Source organism: Copadichromis virginalis, linkage group LG7, assembly GCF_057382275.1.
Source record: "Copadichromis virginalis isolate Kocher_CV1m ecotype Utaka linkage group LG7, C_Virginalis_male_GT1.1, whole genome shotgun sequence".
NCBI lineage: Eukaryota > Metazoa > Chordata > Actinopteri > Cichliformes > Cichlidae > Copadichromis > Copadichromis virginalis.
This window is the reverse complement of record NC_140624.1, coordinates 51,626,758-51,643,253: the sequence shown is the minus strand read 5'-3', so window position 1 is coordinate 51,643,253 and position 16,496 is coordinate 51,626,758. Positions and strand designations below refer to the sequence as shown.

Below are 16,496 nucleotides of genomic sequence, written 5' to 3'. Positions count from 1 at the left end.
GTGCGTTGATGATTGTTGGTCAAGTCCTGAGCGCTATGTTTGTTAGACCTTTGCTACTACTGACATCTGACTTGCCTTTCTCTTCCTCGGAAGTGGAACATCCAGAGTATGCAAAATCATTTTTAGCAGCACACTGTGCACCCACTGACTAAGAGAAGGACAATTTGTTGTCAGTGTTCGCCCTTTGCTGCACTTCTTGGTTGAGATGACCCTTGTTTGTATCCACTCTTATATTTTTTAGCACATTGTAAGTACAGATTATAGCAGTTTTCTACTTTCCAGTCCTGTTAATCATCTTGTGATTCTTTTAGAGAGATGTATTAGAGTAGAGTAGTTGTTCTCAGTTTATTAAGTAGAATTACGGTTACATGCGTACATGGCTATATTCAGCAGGGTGGGAATCACCAGACACCCCATGATACTTCACTTATAATACAGTATTTTGCAGTTTGCAAAGTATTGCAGTAACATATAAATTATGTCTTCAAAGTTAAACTTTTTCAATATCTGTTTTATTTAATTAAAATGTTTTAATTCATTTTACATTTTTTATTTTAAAAATGTAAAATGAGACAGTCAAACACACCAACACTAACAAAAAAACTAATGTTGCCATATGTAGGAGTCCGTCGGCGAACAAGTTGAATGAGGTCAAGTTGGCAATTGCGTGAAATGTTGATATTGTGATAAATCATCAAAGCTCACATTTCTTTTGCTGTCTAATTCATATTTAACTAATTTATTAAATTTTCGCTCAGCAGTCTTTCCGTTCTAAAGGAATACAACCAGAATACAACCAGCTGGCAGCCAGCTTGACAAAGGGCCATTCAGACTGATGGCGACATGTTGGTAATCTGTCTGCATTCAGAAATAAGACAGCAATTATTTTCAAAACTTCAAAAATTTGTCTGAGAGTAATTGCACGCAGTCCAAGTCAGACTGCAGTTGTTAAATGAAATGCAATCATCAGGCAGCCACCGAAGTGTTTTTTATAGATGGAAGGAGGCTCATGTCCTACTCGTGTGACTGAACCGTCTGCTTGCTCTGAGTTAGGAGGCAGCTTTGTAACCCGCACCTTGACATTATTGAACAAATGTGGGATCATCTTGACAGAGACTGGAAAAAGAAAACAGTCAACATCCAAAGAAGAGCTTTAAATGTCCTGCAAGGAACCTAGAGAAATATTCCAGAAGAATATTTAAAGAAATTAGAAGAAAAGGATAAATGTGGTCATACCAAATATTGAATTTCAAACTTGTTAGAACAGTACAAACTGTGTTTCCTTTATATAGTGTATTTCTATGTGTATTTGTACATATTTCAGTAAACAGCAGAACTGTGTGTTCAAAGCATTTATTAAAGCATTTATTCTTTTAATAATCATCTAAAATTCACCATTTCTCAGATACTTCTGGTGAATAATCATGATGCAATTCATTGAAGTATAGTAGGTAGAAATCTGCTCATGCATCTGTAATAACAATAAGAAAATGACTGTTGGTGGCTGCTTTGCTATTTTTACTGAAGTAAAATCTATAAGTAGGCCTCCTTCTTTCACCTCTGCTTGCAACCCCCTAAAGCAAGTCCCAACTTGGTGATTGGACAAAATGAGGACATCTATTCTGTCTGACAAGACAGCAAGGGATGGAAGCTCTTTCAGTATGTAATGTACACTGTATCTGCTCTGGTCCGATGCTTTTATTTGAACTTTATTCACATGACTGTTCTTAGCATATCATTAGATTTAACCAGCAGTACTTAATCATATGAAGTACAAAAGGAAATGTTGGTCATTTTAAGATTAGTTAGTAAATAACAATTAGCTAATGTTGTTCATGAGACTAAAGTCATCTCACTTTGGTAATGTAAATATAATATGGCCAATATATTTATTATTATATTAATCATTATTAGTTATTACAGCAGTGAGCTTGAACTCCGTGTCATTCACTGAGCCTCAGTAAAGATTCAAGTTGCATTTATTCAAATTTCCTATCACCTTAAATCTTCACTCAAAGACAAGTATCTTTGACAGTGTATATATAGATGTATTATATATAGGAGACAAATATTGTTCGTTTAATATGTTGGCATTACTAAATTTGGCTCAATGCTTACATATATGTGTAAGAAGAAAATGTACGAGCTGTGATAACTGTTTCTGATAGAATAAAGAATAGACTGACATATTAAATATTCCTTTATTGGGTGAGAAAATCAGACCATGTCATAACTGCTTTAAGTCATACAGAATAGATATCAGAGCCTTAAACAGGCTGGCTTCTGCTAAATGGGACAAACTGGGCAGAAAGTATACAAACACATAACATCCTTATAGAATATGATGTAACACTATAGATCAACTTAGCTCAGAATATATAAAGCATATAAACAATTACAGCAATATGATGCAACAAACACAGCAGTGCTACTGATCCAAAATACTCAAAGCTTCATAGAACTGGAACAAACATTTATTTTTAGGTCCATTCTGCTGCTGATACATACTTTAGGTTTCTGAATATTAAACTTGTTGCTGCCTTTCATAGTGTGTAACTTGAAGGCCCTGAGTACTTTCTCCCACACTGAAAACACTGGAATGATAAAATTATTTGAACATTACCTAATAAGACTGATTCAGGACAGACAGTTAGTTATTTTAAACTTTTCTAGCAGTCCTTCACAAACAGGGAACAGTCTGTCTATTCTCTCCATCTGTCAGCTGCTGCTGGCTCTTCCTCCTCCTCTTCCTCACATACTGCTGAGTTTGTCCTGGTGGATCATCAGGGGTGCAAAGCCTCACAGATGATGTGCAGCAGTGGGTCCCTCAGTCTGTCCTCACTCTGGACACTTGCAGTTGTCACACATGGAAATCAAATGTGTGATAAGCTGCAGGATTCAAACACAAGTGTGACTTATAAACACATGTTCATACTTTTATTCCACAATCAGAGAGAAAGAAACAGAGAGAGAGTGCAGGACAGACAGACAGGTGGCAGTCTCAGGTGTACACACTGCTACAAAACAGCACAAGAGAAGGAGGATTTAGTGTTTGTGTTATTACGAGTGCTAAACAAGAAGAGTTCCCAAATGGTACAGTGAACACATGTGTGACTCCTGCGATTAAAGCATCTTTCTTTCAGCTTAACGAGTGAACCGTCAGCTCGTTCAAACACACGTTAAAGTCCGTTTGGCTCGACACCACTGAACAGAGGCAGCAATATAACATAGCTAACATTAACAGTGCAGTGAATCCTGCTTGTGCCGTGATATTCAGGACTGCAAACGGAGCAGCATCACTGACTTTCAGCTTGTTGTGTTTGTGGATATATGACTGCAGGGGCAATTTTAGCCCATTTTGGGGGGTGCTTCAGCACCCCCCAAAATGAATCAAAGCACCCCCAAAGATTTCTTACTTTTTTTGAAAATATTTGCTGTTTGTGGGACACACTACTAAAAATACAAAAAGCATACAGTACTTAATTGAGATGGAACATTTTAACAACAAAAGTATAGATAACCCCCCCTCCCAAAATGGTTTGTTCCAGCTCGCCTCTCCCCTGCTCTGGCTCTAGCGCCTTTGCTGCCAGAGAGATGGTGGCTGAGACGCAGCAGAGCGGAGATGTGGGTACTTGGCTTAAAACAGGACATGTTAGCTGCCTTTAACCTTCAGTTACTCTTTATATAGTTAGGTAGGGGTCAGACCATGTTTCTTTTTAGCTGAAAAACATTACACCAGGTAACCTGCAGTATTGAAAACTTGTTTTCCGACTATGTTTGCTACTCTACAATCCGTCCTGCTCTGTAGTAAAATCAACGATATTTGACCGTCCTGTTAATCTCATTGAAATGTATAGAGCCTATTTAAAACCTAAAACTTAACATTGTCTGTAGCCTGCTGTTGTCACCACTGTTGCTACAACTGTTTGAAATGTAATGAGAGAAACTGGTTATTTTGTCATGTGCCGATATTAAACCCAAGGTACTAACTAGCTAACTGACTGGATTCCTATTAACCTTATAACTGCTGTTGTGTGTGTGTGTGTGTGTGTGTGTGTGTGTGTGTGTGTGTGTGTGTGTACAGAGAGACAGCCAGGTTCATAATGGATATGAGGAAGTTTTTTCAAAAAAGGAGCCACATTCAGGTAAAAGTATAAAATCAAATGATCCGTCAATAAAGGATAATGTTGGATCAGTGTTTCAGTATTTATATCTTTTATGTGGTTTGGTTATTTGTCTTTTGGTTGAAAGTACACTGAGAGAGGACTTTTTTATTAGTGATCTTAATAGTATTTTTTAATCTAATTGAATACAATCTATTTGTGTATGATTGTCTTGTCAGTCCAAAGAGGGAGAGAGGAAAGAGGGAAAAGTACAAGGTCAGGACGAACCAGGTAAGAAAACAGACAGGGAACAGTGACAGGCACAACAGAAACTGTTAAATTGGCAAAGAAAAAAACACACAACTAATTTTACTCGTACAATCTGGAAGTTGTGTTCTCCCTATATTAAAGCTGCTATACAGAGTCTGCAAAACAAACTGGGTTGTCAGCCCTAGCACTGCATTACCATGTTGAACTTCAGTCAGAGGAAGTCACGGTTGCCAAAAACTTTTTGAATCTCAAGAGTGAGGCTGGTGCCATCCCAGATAGCTGTGAGAGGTCTTTTAGTGTCTTGAGTCAGCTCCATACCTGGCTGAGAAGGACCATGGGTCAAAGCAGACTCCAGCACCTGGCTGTGATGTCAGTTGAGAAAGAGATGCTTGAGAGACTTGACCACCAAAATGTGATAGACAGATTTGCCAACCTCAAGGTGAGGCGACATAGGATAAAAGAAAAGAAAAAAATCTGCAGAGCCATAGTAGCATCTGCACTAAACATCTTTTCATACATTGTATACATTGTACCAAAGGCCAAGGTGTCTCATTTTATTTTAATCTTTTAATAATATTTTGTATATTTCAAGGACTCTTCTATTTTTGGAGTGTATTTTTTATATATCTGTATTATATCATACATACACTTTAAAAGTGAATCTCTGTCCAAAAAATGCACTCAGTTTACTTTTTACTCACTATAAGAATCATTTTCATCATCAGTTTTTGTTTTTTTGTTTTTAAATTCCAATCCATTCTTCTTTAGCAGCATTTAAATAACCTTTATCAGATTTGATGGTTTTGTTACAGACTGGTCAAAAAAGTGTTTAGCTTTTCTTGCACAAATGTGGGATTAAATTGTGTTAAAATGTACAAAACAGTGATGTCATGTTTTGTGACGAGGACCCAGGCACAGAGAGACTTGATGAATTTAAGAATCTTATGATTTAATAAAGAAATTTGCAGACTTGCACAGAGATGGTAAAATTATGATGACTGATAATGGAGATGAAGACAACAGACGATGAGGACAGGGAGGAACAGAGGGAACTCGGGACAACTGGAGACATTTAGGGATGCAGGGACTGACAGAGACAGGGAAGAAGGCTCATCGTGATGAATAAAGTTTACCTTGCCTGGATGGGCAGCTCTCTGGGTGCTCAGCACCCCCAAAGCTCTGATCCTAGAATCGCCCCTGTATGACTGACTTTAATTATCCACAAAAATCATCAGATTCTCTGTAAGATTAAGGTCAACTATCGAACGGCGTATAAAGTAAAGGCTTTAAAACCAAGTAAACGCTGAAAGTACAAACATCGCTAATGTCACATAACTTTGCCGACATGTGGCCAGCAGTAATGTTTTAATGTTCTTCATTATTAAACATTTGCACACAAATAAGTGACATAATATTCAGTACTTACTTTTGAAAGTTTACTCTTTGGCCGCTCCGCTTCCACCGTTTTTTTCGGCAAAATTATCCACACCCACCGCCGCACTATGAAGTCTGGGATATGTTGGGCCATGAAGTCTACACCGCTACATCCTTAAAATTCAGGGAAATGAAGGACGCATTTGAGGGACGCATTTCGAGCAGCCTTTGAATTGGGACAGCCTTCGGCGCGTCGCTGTGACGTAATCGGCCTTAAAATGTGGCCTCTGAGGCTGCAAACCCTGAATTGGGATACAGCCAAAGGTCCAGAAATCCTATTACGGTCTCTGTATGATAACACTTTAATTTAAGTAGACACGTCACGTGGTCGGATACGAACAGGCTGTGCTTCAACCAGGGGGAGAGACGCAGGCGCATCGGTCCCGTGCAGTGGATTTCTCTCAGCGGAACGCCATGGATTTTATGACAGATCAGGATGTGCAGAGGGTGAGGATTACTTTCCCATACCGATGAAAATGACATGGAAGTGCAGTTTACAGTTAAATTACCAATGCTCAGTTAAATAATTAGCAATTTGATCACTGTTTGCTTCGAATAGAAAACAGTTTTACTTTTGCGATGTCGATTGTGCATCAGAAGCCTCTTCCGTATTATATATGGTAATAAGATTGTATTTTGTCGCTGTATTCAAATGAAATGCACATTTCACATGCACAACACCCTGCAGCCACAAGTGGTCTACTGGCGTCAGTAAACGCCCCCTGTTTCAGCTAGGAAAACACCATATGTGCCCTCAGGAGTAAATTCCCCATTTTCCAACACTTACTCTGTTCTTGTAAGCTACAGAAAAGCAGGAACTAACCCAGGCCATGCTGTAGTCTTGTAATCTTGCCGTAGTTTGCAAGCTTATAAGATAATATTTATAAAATATATATGTACTTAAACTATCCGATGGCAACTATTTTTCAACACATTCTCTCCGGTTGGGTTAAATCCTACGCAGCAGAAAACAGAACAATGCTGCAGGGCGGACAACAATTAAAACATGTTTTTTTTCCTCTTGTTGGATTATGATGCAGCTGTCATCCTTAAGAAATCAGTAACACAAGACACTCATTAGCCAAGAATAAAAAAAACAAAACTCAAATATTTTATGCAGCTGTTTTAATGTAATTATGCAATTTTAAACTGGGAACCGGCCTTAATATGTAGAATGTGTTTCACGTCTCATGGCTGTGAATTAAACTCTGGGTGTGACTTCAGTTTGAAATGTGAAAGAGACCTTTGTGTGAAAAGCAGGCATGAAAGGTCGAAAGGACGAGCCTCGGTGCTTCAGTTATTGCTCCTTCTGTCTGTAAACGGCTCAAATTTCCTTGACAGTACCAGGAGGATGGATACGTGGTTCTGGACGGGCTGCTGACCTCCCAGGAGTGTGATGAACTGAGGCAGAGGATGGCAGAGATTGTGGAGCGGATGGATGTCCCCGAACACTGCCGCACCACCTTCTCCACCTACCATGATGAGCAGCTAAAAACACAGGTGACCCAATGACCAACGCTGCACAGGATCTTTAACACTGTCAGCTTTCCTTTGAACAATGTTTCTTTCACATGCTTCCAATGACATCACCACTTGCAGATGCAGGTAAGGCAGCTGAGTGCGCACCCTCCTGTAGTCTTTCTACAAAATTAGCTTCACATTTACAGTTATTTGCCTCGACCTCTTTGACCCTGCAAGCAGACTCTTATGTCAACAGTGTAGTCAGTGTCGGTGTCTTTCCCCTCTGACCTGCAGGGAAATGCTGACTATTTCATCACAAGTGGAGATAGGATCCGATTCTTCTTTGAGAAAGGGGTTTTTGATGACAAAGGTGAGTTCCAGTGAAATTCTTTCTACATTGTCTTTCATTTCTCATGCTGTGAAACTCCAAAATGAGATGATGCTTTTCTCACCTTGCAGGGGAGTTTATTGTACCCAAGCAGCGGTCACTAAATAAAGTTGGACATGGTGAGCTTTTGGGGTTTTCCAACAACACATAGCCTATAAACTGTTGCATAAAAATCTCCTAACTGCTAGGTTTTTTTTTTCTTTTAGCACTGCATGCCTATGAGCCGTTGTACGAAAAGGTTACACATTCGCCCAAAGTCCAGGTGAGCTAACAGGTTGACGGAGTGAAAGAATGATTTACTGAGTCACAGAATAACTAACTGTCCAATGAAATGTCATTCTCCTAGGGCATAGCTAAAAAGCTGGGCCTAGTGAGTCCTGTGATTCTCCAAAGTATGTTCATATTTAAGGTAAATGGCCTTATACTGTTAGACAGTGCTACATAATGACTTATTAAAACGTAAAGACTGAAATAAGAACCTTATCTTTTACAGCAACCAGGCATCGGTGGGGAAGGTAAGAAAATTCAGCAGAATATTTTTGTCAGTAATGAGTACACATTCCCGATCACATTTTTTAACCAAAGATCCCTTCTTATCCTTATTTCTGTCTCATATTAAAGACACTCAAATTTGGTATAAAAACACGAAAGTAAAAGCAAAAAAACTGACATAAAAACCTTGTAAATAATGGAACATTTACGCCGTGGCCACATTATTAGGAATACCGGTAAAATCTGTTTTGCCATGAATTCCACCTTTTGTGAAACTTACATCTTTTTGCCTTTTGTTGATGGTAGTTTATGTTAACGGGGTGCCAAAATACTGCCATGACATTTCATTCTACTGAAAGTGAGGCATGAAAGCGACTAGCCTAAACACAGGTTAGCATTATTCTAAATCCCATCAATATTTGTTTTGTAATGAAGCTGAATTTAAGTCGCAGTTGGAACCTTGTTAAAGTTTAAAAGGTTCAGTGTTTTCCAGATGCTGTATAATATGACCTATATTTCGGGAGGCCATCCCATGACTGAAAATGTTTAATTTAGAAATTTATCCCTAAACGATGACAGAGCATCCACCATGTCTGCCACTTCTTTCTGTCCAGTTTCCTCAAATTCTTTAAGGACACACTGCACACTTTTGGCTGATAGCTGATTGGGAATTCCAGTGTCACTGACAAAATACGGTTTTATGGAAAGGAAATTAGAGATTTATTTTATGTCAGGCTTCTATTAACAAAGTAAATACGGTTCATCTGGTTAGTTAGATGCAAAACCTATAACAAAACCTTCAGTTTAGAGGTGGTTGTCTGTATACATTCATATAATTTTAAATTATATCCATAGCGGATTCTCATGTGTTTCTTAGTGACTCCACACCAAGATGCTACATTTCTGTACACGGAGCCCCTGGGCAGAGTTATGGGGGTGTGGATTGCCCTGGAAGATGCTACTATTAACAATGGCTGTCTGTGGTTTATCCCAGGATCACACAACAGTAAGTATCTACCAGAATGTCTGTATAGTGTATATGTTATCCAGCTACTGCTCTGCCACATATTTCTGAAATAGTTTTTAAGGTTTATTTATTGCATGTTATAATTTAATATTTTCTCTTTTTGCCCCAGGCGGTATCACTAGACGTATGGTGCGTACTCCAAAGGGCACCTTTCCCCTGACCGACTTTATCGGTAGAGAGCAGACATACGATGACGAGAAGTTTGTTGCCGCACCAGTGAAAAAAGGTCATTAGCATAAATCTAAATTTAGTCGGTGATTGATGGATGCATTTTTGAATTTTGTGACATTTTGCAACTGAAATTGTAAAAAAAAATGTTGTTGCTTATAAAGAAACTTTTGACCGTCGACAGCTCAGGACAGTTCACCTTAGATTAAATGCCATGAGTTTTTTTCTTTTTCTGCACTGTTATAATAATAATAATAATAATAATAATGGATTGGATTTATATAGCGCTTTTCAAGGCACCCAAAGCGCTTTACAATGCCACTATTCATTCACTCTCACATTCACACACTGGTGGAGGCAGCTACAGTTGTAGCCACAGCTGCCCTGGGGCAGACTGACAGAAGCGAGGCTGCCATATCGCGCCATCGGCCCTTAAATAAATTCCCTTGTTCAGGTGGTGTCATCCTGATCCACGGACAGGTGGTGCATCGAAGTGCTGAAAACACCTCTGAAGAGTCTCGTCATGTCTACACCTTCCACATCATGGAAGCCCAGCAGACCCGCTGGAGCCCTGACAACTGGTGAGACTTTATCCGTGTGGGCTGGCCTTGTGACATTTCTTTTATTTGACTACATATTTCTGGCAAGTGATTGTCTCAGTTAACATGTAGTAAAATAGAGATGTTCCTCATTAATTTGTTTAATGTCAGTTTTGTGTTGATGCACACGTCAAGTAGACTTCAAATAAGCACAGATTTGTTTAGAGCAACCCTTGTGTGTGTTCATACAACATATCTAGATTTGTATATGTCAGCATTTAGTTTTGTATGGAAAATCAGTGTTCTCTCATTAATGCAAACTTTATGAAACAAGATGCTCCAAAGAAATTTCCCAAGCCTGACCTGTCCATCTTATTTCCATCTCTTTGGTCCTGTAAGGTTGCAGCCCACTGAAGACCTCCCTTTCCCACCTCTCTACACTTGAAGGATTCTTTGGCATCCGGTGCTGCTCCCAAAGAATAACCAGCATCTATGATATTATCATCAAGGAAAAAAAATCAGATAATACTGTTTCATTAACTTCCCAAAGAATGGCTGTGCTTGCAATATTCTTCTGATAAGGGTAAAAGGATCTTATTACACAAGAAAACTATAGGCTGAATCCTGAGCTCAGTCTATTGTTCCTGTATCGATCGTAGCCAAGTGTTATTCATGACCCATGATAGCAAAGACATAGAAAAAATAGACATGTATAAATAAGATATACTACCAGTCAAAAGTTTGGACACACCTTCTGATTTAATGGTTTGTCTTTATTTTTATGGCTGTTTACATTGTAGATTCTCACTGAAGGCATTGCAACTGTGAATGAACACACATGGAATTATGTAGTTAACAAAAAAAATGTGAAATACCTCAAAACATGTTTTATATTTTACATTCTTCAACATAGCCACCCTTTGCTTTGATTGCTGCTTTGCACACTCTTGGCAGTCTCTCAATGAGCTTCATGAGGTTATCACCTGAAATAGTTTGTGTCCAAACTTTTGACTGGTAATGTAAATCCATCCATTTCTCTAAACTTGAACAATTTGGAGTCACTGGGCTACTGAGAGGTGGCTACACCCTGGACAGGTTCACAGTCTATTGCGGTCTATTCACACCTATGGTCAATTTAGAACCACCAGTTAACCTAACTTACATGTTTTTGGAGTGTGGGAAGAAGCCGGATTACCTGGAAATCACTCACATAGGCATAGGGAGAATAGACAAACTCCACAGAGGTGGTCCCCAACCCCAATCACAAACCCTGTGCTGTGCTGTCTGCAAAACATTTTTGTTAATATCTTAAACTTCCAGAATAGTTCTTCTGGGGGACATTCAAAATGAATGTTTTGATATGCTTTGCCACTCAATACAATTCTGTTTATAAAGCACTAAATCAGAGTTTTATATTTATATAAAATATAGATTATATTTTAGGGTAAAGAACCTACAATAATGAAGAGAAAATCCCAACAATCTGATGACTCCCTATGAGTGAGTACTTGGCAACAGTGTGAAGGAAAAACTCCCTCTTAACAGGAAGAAAGCTTCAGAATTACCAGGAGCAGGGAGGGAATACCATGTGCCACGACCTTTAGGAAGTGATGAGGGAAGGAAGACCCAGTTGAGCATTTCTTTGAAATGGTGTACATCTGGGAAAGAGGCTTTGAGATGCATTTTTTTCCTTGGTCATGTCAAAAGTGACACATGCTCATCACGTGTATAGTAACCATATATTTAAAGGAAGCCCAGGCCATGGATTAGCTGCTGTGTTCTCTGCAGGTTTCAGGCTGTTAACAGCAGCAGGTTTGCAGTTGAAAGACTACACCTAAACTTTCTTGCATGCCTCAAGAAAACAGCTCAACACCAGACTGATTTTGCAGCATGCAGCATTATAATTATGTTAACACTTGAAACCATGTTTTAATAACATTGTAATAAGTCTGTTAACTCCATATTTAACCAGCTTTCCTTCCTGGCTTTAAATAGACTTTATTGATATTGCACTTTTTCAGTCAAAACACTTAAAGCACACACACATTCATAGGATTTTTTTTTTTTTTTAAATTACATACTGTACAACGCGTTTTCGATCAGTCTCACACGCTGCTGATTTACCTGCAGCAGTGTTGCTTTCATCCGATATACTGTGTTTGAAATTTTTGCATTTTTGTGCCGATTTGATCGTCCTTAGGAAAATATACTGTTCTTCCGCCAGTATTCCAGTTTGACAAATTCAGTCTGTGCATCTGCTTAGCCAGTCTGCTTATGTCAAGTTATCACAAAAAAAAAAAAAAAATCGCAAGCTTGGCCAATCTCTGGTTCCTTACTAACCAGCATTTAGACTAATAATTTTTTCTAACTTAATTATAAATTTGCTGGAAAAGTGTTTTAAATTGTGGCTGAAATTTTTTTTTTTTTAAATAAACATTTTTTTTGATCAAGTCTCCATGGAGATTTCACTGTGCAAGTGACATTTCCACCCACCTTTATTAAGCATTTCTTCATCAGCATTGTCAACAGCTTTATTCTTGTGCAAGATCTTTTTAAATGATTTGTGCCCAAATAAGACAATGAATTCCTCCATTTATAGACAACAGTGAGCATCTCTGCTTTCAAGTATGTTCATTTTAAGACCCAACTTAAAATGAAAACGACAAAGCTTTATGTACATGTAATTATTAAGTGCAGCATTCAAACTCCTCGTGTTAGTGTCACAAATCAAAGTGAAAAAGCGAAGGGATAATCTTTGTGTTGTTAAAATACAGTCGCTCACATAGGTCCTACATCTCAATCTTCAAAAAACAAAACAAAAACAACAACCCCCCCCCAAAAAAAAACCCAAAACAAGCTTTGTTTGTTCTCAGATGTTCTGAAACATGCAATACTAAATTTTTCTTTCAGAATGTAAGAATGTTGGAAAAAGAAACACACCAGCAGGATCATCAGAACATTAAAAACAAACAAACAAAAACAAACATACAAAAAAGAAACACTTTTTACAGATGAACTGAAAACAGCTCCATTTCCTTTTCTGCAAATGACGAGATCAAACCCAATAGAAATTATAGTATATTGCTATAAAGCACATAAAACAATAATTTAGAAGTAACTCTTGCTGTAAAAGTTGCCAAAACGTAAAGGCCTGTGTGCATGGGTGTGGCCCAAAAGCATATCTACAATGTCCAAAAACCCCCCAAAACACTAAAGGCTCAGTATTACAAGGAAATGTAGATATTTAAGGGGTGTAGGGTCCCATTAAACCACAAACCGGTAAGCAAAGTTGATTTATCTGACAAAAATATATGCGGTAGGACAACCGGCATACACATTACAGTACTGCATTATCACATCAGTCTCATGCAGGAGCATAGTGTGTTTCTACCATATATAAGTATAAATCAGCCCTTTAAATAAGAGTTGAAATGGGCTGCCATGCTAGTGTCTACAGCTTCTATTATGGTAGGTTGTGTGTGATAGAAAATAGACTTCTTAAGGCAAGTATTTTCAGAAGAAACTTCTTCATATTGCCATCAGGGAGGCAAACATAATAATAAAGACGTGAGAAAGTTGATTAAAAGACATATCAATAATTTAAAGTTAACTTATGTTCTTCGAAAGGCAATACAAGGCATGTATCTGTTTACGAAATAAAAACGACAGGACATTTTTGAGTGTTTCTTGCCGATTATAAAAAAAAAAAAAAAAAAAGGATTTCTATTTAAGAAACACTTTTTTTCCCCCTCCACACTCTGCTAAACTGAGTCTCCCGTTGCATAATTTAGGAGCTGTTGGTGTCGGTGGCAGAGAAAACATACGCCACCTCTGTCGCAAGGCTCAGACTTGATCTAAAATGTTCCACTGGTCATTGGAAAGGATACTGAAAATGATCTAAAGACAACAGACTGTCATGCCAACACATGTAAAGGTTTGTCGATACCCTGGTCGGTTAATCTGACTGCTTTCAATCGCATTGTGCTGGTCAAAAATAACTACCGATCATCTCCACAGACTACGAAAGACAGCTTTTTTTTTGTCCCAAGTTCACCACCAGAAATGGCTGAGAAACAGGCAGTGGATCTGCTTGTTTGTATGATCGGTCCATTCAAAGCAACAGGAGGATGAAGAGGTAGAGTGGAAGCAGCAGGTTGTCTATTTGGGAGGTGTAGGCTTCCAGCATGGCCACCAGAGTGATGGAGCCAACAATCCATGAGTAGGTGGTGTTCAGATTGATGCTGCTGTCAAAGATGAGAAACATGGCCACGGCGATGATCTGGGCGAACACAGATGTCGCAGTCCCCTCTAAGGTTTTCTTGGTGCCGGGCCAATGGATCTCCCCCATGGTACTGCCAAACACAGAGGCCACAGTGTCTCCAACTCCCACCGCGAGCACACCTGCGTAGGGCACCAGGCCACCCGCCCCTGGAAGTAGTCCCTTAGGGGCACAGGGTCCAGGAAACAGCCAAATGGGCAAAGACATGCCCAGTAGCAGGTAAATGTGGGTGAGGATGAGAGGCCCAGAGTCCCGCTCGTCCAGGAACAGAGTGAGCAACTGCCTGAGCAGCTGACCGAAAGGCCTGATTCGAAAGTAACGCACATACTCCAGGAACAAGAAAACCGCCAGGCAACCCACAGATGCCACATGGAGCAGCTGCCTGTCGTAGATCAACCCTGGAATGTAGGTGGCCACTACAATCAGATGGAAGTACTTCCTGACGATGGTCGACGCCTGGTGCTTCTTGGAACCCGACTGGCGCTGATAGTTCTGATGTAGCACAACGCAACTTGCCACGACAGACAGAAACACCCAGTACGCCAGCAGGCAGAGTCTCCTGTCATTCAACGTGATGAAGTCCAACAACCACATGAGGGGGTGGCGACCGATGAACAAAGACAGCCAGGGCATCAAGATCCCCAGACCCAGAACGGCTGTCATCATGTGAAAGAAGAGCGATGACCCCCAGCTCTCAGACTCCATGAAACAAAAGAGCAGGGCAAAGAAAACGCCCAGCAGCAGCGAGCCCACCACTAACACCGGGAGGAAATAGTTCACCGGGTCACCTTTGACCTCCGCCAGGTTCAGGGAGCGCTTGATTAGCTGGTTCACGATGAAGCTGATCCCACCGACAATGAGGAGTGCCTCTCCGGGCGTGAAGCAGCGTGGCAGCAGATAAAGCACAATCAGGCTGAGATAGACAAAGATCAGCAGCACCTCCAAGACCTCTATGACCTCAGACACCGTCAGGGTCTGCTTTGTGGTGTAGAGAATTGCGCTGCCGGCCATCCCTGCAATTACACAAGTGTTGGTGGGAACAGGTCTTGTGATTCCCAGTGCAATCAGGGAGAGGAACAGGGCTAGCATCATGCCTGTGATGGTGACCACCATGGAGAAGCGCTCAAAGTAGACATTCCCTGAGGCAGAGCACTTTTCTCTCAGTACCAGGCCCAACAAAGGCATCACCATAGAGGCCGGAACAATGCCGCTGTTCGCTGAAGGGCGAAACTGGAACACAGCACCCCCAGACCTGAGCAGACGGTCCCATTTATGCTGCACATAGAAAGCCTGTATCACCAGGGCTATGCTGCACCAGGAGTGCTGGTTCCAGACCGCCATGTGGACACATAGTACCACTGCCAAAACTACAGTGGACTCCACGTGCACCGGGTTGATTTGCATGGCTGCAGGGTGGGCGCTCACAAAGAGGGAGGAGGGTTGATCTGAACAGATGGTGTGCAGCAATGAAGGCCTTCTTCTGTCACTTCCTCTCTCTCACAGGCTTCATCATTTGGAAGGTAACTTTCCTTTGCTATGGATGTCCGAGGAAAAAGGGGAAAAAGTGTTAGCATTTAAGAGAAAAAAAAAAATACAGATCACAACAAACAGAAGAATATGAAAAAATTAGATTCAAATGCTACTGTACTGAATGCTGAGTCTTTTCTTCGTTATTCTAACTCTGAACCTTGATCATGCTTTATCTGCTTCCTGCCATGAACTATGACCACACTGAAAATTCACCCCGTCAGTGAGAAATTCACACAGCTCAGATAGCACGAGTAAAAGGCCACACATGAAACACATGTTCTTTCCACATCAGCTGCAACCTTTTGTTCCTGTGGGGGTCGGAGTTTGAGCTGTCTGTGTAGTGTGAGTTCTGTTTCAGCTATGGAGGCTATGCTTAACAAATGGTTATGAAAGCTGAAGGATACATTAGGGAAAGAAAATCAAAACAATAAAACTCCAGTTTGTTTCATTCATTCATACAGCCCAATGGGGCCAGATAATTCTCCCTACACCGAGGAACGCGTCTCTCTGGCAGCCGAGGATGCTTTAACCTCTGACGGCATCAAGCTAACGGCAGACTAACAAGCTCACTGTACAGAGCTAGCAAAACGCCAGCAGTAACTACTGGCAGCACTGACGCACAATACAGGCTGACAAAGACAAGCGTACATACCATACAAGCGCTGCGTTGTCTGAGCGGACGTGTGCAGTGAATCGCTATGAATCGGTGCCGTCCTTTCTGGACAGATTTGTTTCCTTTGTCAGCTGTCGGTCCTCTCACACCCAGTAGGAGGGGGCCATCTTTGACAGCCGGGTCACGTGGTAC

At 40.3% G+C, this 16,496-nt stretch overlaps 2 protein-coding genes and 1 long non-coding RNA gene across 3 annotated transcripts; 1 reads left to right on the top strand and 2 right to left on the bottom strand.

Moving 5' to 3' along the window:
- Positions 1–2,187: 2,187 nt before the first annotated feature.
- LOC146706073 (uncharacterized) lies at positions 2,188–5,969 on the bottom strand. The gene is made up of 2 exons (XR_014921446.1): positions 5,800–5,969; positions 2,188–2,889 (listed from the first exon to the last, which is right to left on the bottom strand). It is a non-coding gene; the product is annotated as an uncharacterized LOC146706073 (long non-coding RNA).
- Positions 5,970–6,193: 224 nt separating this feature from the next.
- Positions 6,194–12,333, top strand: phyhd1 (phytanoyl-CoA dioxygenase domain containing 1). The gene is made up of 11 exons (XM_085464087.1): positions 6,194–6,254; positions 7,149–7,307; positions 7,563–7,638; positions 7,728–7,775; positions 7,863–7,918; positions 8,003–8,065; positions 8,150–8,171; positions 9,026–9,154; positions 9,285–9,401; positions 9,798–9,924; positions 10,282–12,333. The coding sequence occupies exons 1-11, from the start codon at positions 6,222–6,224 to the stop codon at positions 10,325–10,327; spliced, it is 876 nt and encodes a 291-aa protein (XP_085320213.1). The 5' UTR covers positions 6,194–6,221; the 3' UTR covers positions 10,328–12,333.
- A 1,480-nt stretch (positions 12,334–13,813) lies between these two features.
- dolk (dolichol kinase) lies at positions 13,814–16,473 on the bottom strand. Its single transcript, XM_085464086.1, has 2 exons — positions 16,344–16,473; positions 13,814–15,695 (listed from the first exon to the last, which is right to left on the bottom strand). The coding sequence occupies exon 2, from the start codon at positions 15,563–15,565 to the stop codon at positions 13,994–13,996; it is 1,572 nt and encodes a 523-aa protein (XP_085320212.1). The 5' UTR covers positions 15,566–15,695; positions 16,344–16,473; the 3' UTR covers positions 13,814–13,993.
- Between the last annotated feature and the right edge of the window lie 23 nt (positions 16,474–16,496).

Excerpts from the sequence above, each read along its gene's own strand:
- phyhd1 (XM_085464087.1), top strand. The coding sequence starts at position 6,222 with ATGGATTTTATGACAGATCAGGATGTGCAGAGG. Across the intron at positions 8,066-8,149 it reads AAAGTATGTTCATATTTAAG|CAACCAGGCATCGGTGGGGA; the intron begins GTAAATGGCCTT and ends TATCTTTTACAG. Across the intron at positions 9,155-9,284 it reads TATCCCAGGATCACACAACA|GCGGTATCACTAGACGTATG; the intron begins GTAAGTATCTAC and ends TTTTTGCCCCAG.
- dolk (XM_085464086.1), bottom strand. The coding sequence starts at position 15,565 with ATGCAAATCAACCCGGTGCACGTGGAGTCCACTGTAGTTTTGGCAGTG.